Source organism: Otolemur garnettii, unplaced genomic scaffold (assembly GCF_000181295.1).
Source record: "Otolemur garnettii isolate 467f Iridium unplaced genomic scaffold, OtoGar3 scaffold00099, whole genome shotgun sequence".
NCBI lineage: Eukaryota > Metazoa > Chordata > Mammalia > Primates > Galagidae > Otolemur > Otolemur garnettii.
Genome location: NW_003852494.1, coordinates 3,845,737 through 3,852,348, shown reverse-complemented (window position 1 = coordinate 3,852,348; position 6,612 = coordinate 3,845,737). Strand labels below are relative to the sequence as shown.

The 6,612-nt window shown below is 48.7% G+C and overlaps 1 protein-coding gene across 1 annotated transcript in view; it reads right to left on the bottom strand.

Annotated features, from left to right (window-relative positions):
- Nucleotides 1–6,612, bottom strand: part of KMT5A (lysine methyltransferase 5A) — a 19,257-nt gene that overhangs the window by 2,432 nt on the left and 10,213 nt on the right. The window contains exons 5-6 of the mRNA XM_012809064.1: nucleotides 1,902–1,961; nucleotides 541–731 (exon numbers count right to left, since the gene is read on the bottom strand). Of these exons, the coding sequence (XP_012664518.1) occupies nucleotides 541–731; nucleotides 1,902–1,961 (251 nt within the window). The remainder of the gene's footprint in view (nucleotides 1–540; nucleotides 732–1,901; nucleotides 1,962–6,612) is intronic.

Sequence of the window (6,612 nt, the reverse complement as noted above, 5' to 3'; positions counted from 1 at the left end):
CTTGAGCCCAGGAGTTGGAGGTTGCTGTGAGCAGTGAAGCCATGCCACTCTACCCAGGGGCTCAGCTTGAAGCTCTGTCTTAAAAAAAAAAACAAAAAAAAAAAACTCCTGAGCTCAGGTGATCCACCTGCCTCGGCCTCCCAGAGTGCTAGGATTATAGGTGTGAGCCACCACCCCCAACCCCAATTCCAATCATTAAAAATACGAGTGGCTCGGCATCCGTAGCACAGAGGTTATGGTACTAGCCACATACACTGAGGCTGGTGGATTCAAACCTGGCCCTGACCAGCTAAATGACAACTCCAACAAAAAAAATAGCTGGGTGTTGTGGTGCTACGATGCCACAGCACTTTCCTGAGGGTGACATACTGAGACTCGTCTCAAAAAAAAAAAAAGGGAAGAGTGTGTGTGGGGGGGCTATAACACAGCTCTGAAAAAGGCAACAAGAAACATGACCAACAAAGATACTCGGGAGCTCTCTGTGGCCTGTCTTCTCTATCCAGAGGACAGAAAAGCCACGCAAAGTGATAGAGGACTTACCAGTAGGTTTTGCTCAGATACTGGAAATAGTACATGTAACAGCCTGTGGAGGGGTCTTGCGCATACAGAGCCTCCCGCTTCTTGGCATCAGTGATCTCGATGAGGTCCCCGTGGTATTCCACCACAAAGTCGCCCCGGGAGAACTGCTTGGTGGCTATCACACCCCTGCCTTTGCCATCAATGAGGTCAATCTGTTGGGAGGTTAGAGGTGCTGGTTGATAACTGCTGCCACACACGGCAACTTCCTGGGAGTCTGGGATTCATACAGCTCCCTAAAAACTTCGTTGAGGTATGCCATAAAATCTACTCATTTTATGCACACAGGTTGATGGGTTTTATTAAATGTATACAGTTGTGCAACTATCAACACAATCTAGCCTTAGAATACCTCCATCACCCCACAAATTTGGTACCCCTGTTTCCATCTGCAAAGCACTGTTATATTAGAATCTCAGGCAACATCTGCTAGGTGGGGGTTGCCCTACTTTGCAGATGGGAAACTGAGGCTTGGACAGGCAAAGCTACGTGTCAAAGGCCATACTGCTAGGCAGTGGTGTAGCAAAGACTCCAATCCACGGAGCTAGCCTCTCTGCTTAGGCACCATGCTCTATGTCACCCTTGGCAAACAGCAGGACCCAGTATTGTGGGTCTTTCCTTCATTCTATAATTTATTCAGATGTGTTTTTCCTCATCCTATTACATGTGGAGGTGCAGGGGACTGCTTGAGGGGCCCAGGACCTAAGTTTGGATCCCTCAGGGGTGGGTAGAAGCGGAAGCTCATCTGGCTACCACTGTGGAGTTACTTCCCTCTTGCCAGAACCAAGAGAAAAGCAAATTTCTTGGGCATTGCCATTACCAGGAAAACAGAGATTAGAGAAGCCAGACAGAACCAGCTACACACTGCATGACTCCATTTATATTAACTGCCCAGAAAAGGAGAACCCAGAGACAGAAAGCGGACAATGGCTGCCAGGGGCGAGAGGTGGGATGAAGACAACTAGCACTGGGCACGAGGGTTCTGACTGGGAGGGATGATGGCTGCACAGCATTAAGATACTAAATGCCATGGATTGTGTACTTGATAATGGTTAAAATGGTAAATATTATGTTATGGGTATTATATCAGTTTCTAAAAAAAAAAAAAAAAAAGGATATTTACCTATGTGGTACATTTATGTATGTTTCTTTCATAAGACATTTCCTTAAGAAGTTTTAATATTTGCCGCTCTGACAGCCTAAGAGAGGTAGACTGATGACAGTGGCCATTGGAGGGCTAAAGTCACATGGTGGACACTTGTCTGCAGAACCAGGGGAGGGAAGCACTTCAACCTCAGCCCACAGTGGGCAATGCTGCCCCTTACCTTCATGCCTTCTTCTTTCCCACTTTCAATCAATTCATCTATTCTTTTCCTTTCTTCTGACTGGATGGAGAGGAAAGAAAAAAGAATAGGATCAGCCTCTCTTCTAAGCCCATTCCGGGTACTTCTGTGGCCTTCAGCCCTGGCCACCTGGGCTATCATGCCCACAAGGTCAGGTCAACTTCTAGGACATCAACATTGGTCCCCAGTGGTGTTAAGGAGTCCAAGCACCTTTCTCTTTTTCTTATCACCTGCTGTGGATGATCTGTCATCTAGGTTCAACTGGATTCGGAAGGACCTAGTAATGGCCCAAGGGCAGAATGGGGTTATAGATATGTTCTGTTGGACCCAAGTAGTGGCTGATGCCTGTAATCTCAGCAGTTTGGGAAGCCAAGGTGGGAGAACTGCTTGAGTCCAGGACTTCAAGACCAGCCTGGGCAACATAGTATAACCACACCTCTACAAAAAATTTAAAAATTAGGCTGAGTGTAGTGTCTCACGCCTATCATCTTAGCACTCTGGGAAGCCAAGGCGGGTGGATTGCCTGAGCTCACAGGTTCAAGACCAGCCTAAGCAAGAGTGAGACCCATCTCTAAAAATAGGCAGGTGTTGTGGCAGGCGCCTATAGTCCTAACTACTTGGGAGACTGAGGCAAGAGAATCTCTTGAGCCCAAGAGTTTGAGGTTGCTGTGAGTTATGATGCCATGGCATTCCACTGAGGGCAACAAAATGAGACTGTCTCAAAAGAAAAAAATTAAAAAATAAGCCAGGTGTGGTAGTATATGCCTATAATTCTAGCTACTTGGGAAGCTGAAGTGAGAGGATAATTGAGCCCAAGACTTCAAAGTTACAGTGAGCTATGATGGGGCCACTGCACCCCAGCCTGGGTGACAGAGTGAGACCAAAGTGAAATTGTCTTTAAAAGAAAAAAATGAGGTTGGCACAGTGCCTATAATCCTAACACTCTGGAAGGCCAAGGCAGGTAGACTGTCTGAGCTCATAGGTTGGAGACCAGCCTGAGCCAGAGTGAGACCCCTGTTTCTAAAAATAGCCAGGCAGTGTGGCAGGCACCTGTAGTCCCAACTATTTGGGAGGCTGAGGAAAGAGAATTGCTTGAGCCCAAGAGTTTGAGGTTTCTGTGAACTGTGAACTATGATGCCAGAGTACTCTACTGAGAACAACATAGTAAGACTCTGTCTCCAAAAAAAAAAAAAGAAAAGAAAAAAAGAAGGCTAGGCACCTGTAGCTCAGTGGGTAGGATGCCAGCCACATACACTGGAGCTGGCAGGTTTGAACCCAGCCTGGGCCCGCCAAACAACAATGACAACTATAACCAAAAAACAGCCAAGTGCTGTGGCAGGTGCCTGTAGTCCCAGCTACTTGGGAGGCTGAGGCAAGAGAATCACTTAAGCCCTAGAGTTTGAGGTTGCTGTGAGGTATGACACCATGGCACTCTACCAAGGGTGACAGCTTGAGACTCTGTCTCAAAAAAAAAAAGTACAAATCACTGACATCTAAAAAGCAGGACAGGACTCTGGGCCAGGCATGGTGGCTCATGCCTGTAATCCCAGCACTCTGGAGGTTGAGGCGGGTGGATTGCTTGAGCTGAGGAAGTCGAGACCAGCCTGAGCAAGAAAGAAACCCAGTCTTGTAAGAAAAAAAAAAAAAAACAGCAGCCAGGTGTTGTTGCCAGCACCTATAATCACAGCTACTCAGGAGGCTGAGGCAAGAGAATCACTTCAGCTCAAGAGTCTGAGGATGCTGTAAGCTGTGAGGCCAGGGCACTCTACTAAGGGCAATAAAGTGAGACTCTGTCTCAAAAAAAATAAGAAAAGAGAAGAGGGGAGGGGTGGGGTCAGGACTCAGACTTCATGTAAAATCAGCTATGACAGATTGGACCACGCCCTTTGAACAGGACCAGATGTCTGTTTAGGATTCATCTGAACTCCATTTCTATAGAAGTCATTGCTAAGGATATATAGAGGGCCTCCCACCTATAGAGTTGGCACAGCCCTGAACAGAGAAGCTGGAGAGCTGTGGACACTCCCTTTTCCACAAGGCTACTACCTCCGTCCCTCACTCTCAGTCCCACTGCTATGCTGGTGCACAAGATACCAAGGAGCAAAAAGGAACGATACAAAGACATATCAGAAGCCCCAAATCAATGTGGCTTGCCAGCACAGATCACCACCAAAGCAAATGACACACACAGGAGACTGCCCCAACTGCTGAGTTCACATCTTCCCCACATGGAGCCCCGAACCAGCTTGCAGCTGCAGTGTGTCAGGCCCCATGTGTGCTAGGGACACTAGTAAACAGGCAACCTCAAGGACAGCCCCCAGTCCAGCCACCTGCTCTGAATTCTTGCTGGTACCCTCCTGCAGAGCCAGCTTGCTGTCCTGGCTTCCATGTTGACCCCCCACACTCTAGTACCCATAGACATGAAATTTCCATGCTAGTAAGTTTACTTAACAACGATGCACAGTGTTGCGACATATTTACCAGGGAAAACTGACAGTTAACAGTGGGAGAAGCTGGGTGAAGAGGCCTGTGGGAACTCTCTGTACTATCTTAGCAACTTTTCTCACTACCATGGCTAAAGCAGCCTTAGCCTGGACACTACTAAACCACTCTGCTTTATAAAATTAATGATAAAGTGCTGTACAAAATTATCATGGTTTTAGTTATTTTTTCATTAATCACTCCCAACTTGAATATAAGCTCCATGAGTACATGGAGACGCTGTAGGGGCCTGCTCTAGTTTATTATGAAGTCGCCTAGCCTAAAACAGTGGCAAGAAATAGGCCCTCAATGAAACACTGCACACATAACCACCCTGCTGCATGATCAGTCCACTGCAAGTGTGTGGAATCACAAAAAATATGGTGGTGGGTGGTGCTTATGGCTCAAGCAGCTAAGGTGCCAGCCACATACACCTGAGGTGGCGGGTTCGAATCCAGCTCAGGCCTGCCAAACAACGATGGCTGCAACCAAAAAATAGCCGGTGCTGTGGCAGGCGCCTGTAGTCCCAGCTACTTGGGAGGTGGAGGCAGGAGAATCGCTTGAGCCCAGGAGTTGGAGGTTGCTGTGAGCTGTGATGCCACAGTACTCTACCCAGGGCAATAGCTTGAGGCTCTGTCTCTCAAAAAAAAAAAAAAAAAAGAAATATGGTGGCCTCTTTAAAATGGGAATAGTCCTGGGAAAGCCAGCGTAGCCAACTAGGGATTTTCCTACTGGAACAAACCACAGCACAGAGGAGATAAGCTGGGCCCAGACCAGACACGCAACCAGAGTGGTTGAGTCATCTGAAGGCCAGAAGTCTGGGCCACACAAACCACCACTCTGGGCTTCCTAAAGAGGATTCTGGCAGCAGCCAATGGCAGGGCCTCGACAAAGATGAGTGGGAGGGATGTAAGGTCAGAATCCAGGTGGGTGAGGAGGGCCTATGCCCAGGAAGGAAGGGACCCCTGTGAGGTGGAATCAGCAGGTCACTCTACATGTTGGGCCCTGGGGCCAAGCAGGAGTTGAAGAAGCTAGGGAATTGGCAACAGGCACAATTACTGCCCCAGTGCTGGCTGTTACCACTACCCCCATATACAGAGCCAGGTCAGCCAGCTAAAGGGCACCCACAGTGAAGTGCCAAGAGGTTCATGGCAGCTCTCCAAGGCCCACCCTGTTTCCAAACTCTGTGACCCAGATACCACCCTATTGCCCTGGACCAACACCCTGTTCTACCAACTGTCTTCAGATTCAGTAAGAAGCTGTGAATTTCAGTTTCACTCCTGATACCTGGCCAACAGCCTCTCTTACGCCCCACACACCTGGGCACAAAAGGGTAGTCAGGCTTGGACTGACCTCACCCCTTGGGCTTTCTCTGTACAGTTAAGAGAACACACTGCCCTGACTAGCACTAGCCACATCATCCTGACCAGCTACGGCCCCACCAACCCAGACAGTTACAGCCTCATCAAAACTGGCCAACACAGCCTGACTGCCATGGCCAGGAATAGTCTGCACAGTGTTCATTTGGCAAAGCCAACACAAATAGTGAGAGGCACGGTAAGGCTCTCGCTCACAAATGGTTCTTCATCCAGAACAGAGCAGGTTTTATTACGCCTGCAGACCATGCTTTGGGGACCTAAGCGTGTCTTCCCTCTGCTCCTCTGCTGCAAGACTGAGCAGACCCACACCCTGGCCTGCTATAGCCTTCCCTCTTCCTGACAGATAAACCTTTGCTTCTCATTAGCAAGGAAAAGCCAGCTGCCCCCACCCTATATCCCACAGTGGCCAGGGAGAAACTCAGCACAGGCTGCCTGTGTGGGCGCTATGGTTCCAACCCGCTGGGAGGCGTCCCAGGTTCTGTGGCCTGGCACTGCCTCACCCTCTGCAATGCTGTCTTGAAGAGTGACCTAGCACAGCCTGCCACTGCTGGCCAATGTTTTATAACAGCTCATTCTTGGCAGAAAGACATTGACTTTTTCAGGAAATGAAGCCAAAGCTGCATGCTGTAAGGGGAAAAAATGGACCCCTTTTTTGGTTTCTTTTTATTTAATGAAGTTTCATCAATTAAAAGAAGGGGAAATGGCTCGGCGCCTATAGCTCAACCGGCTAAGGCGCCAGCCACGTACACCTAAGCTGTCGGGTTCGAATCCCCAGCCCGGACCCGCCAAACAACGATGATGGCTGCAACCAAAAAATAGCCGGGCGTTGTGGC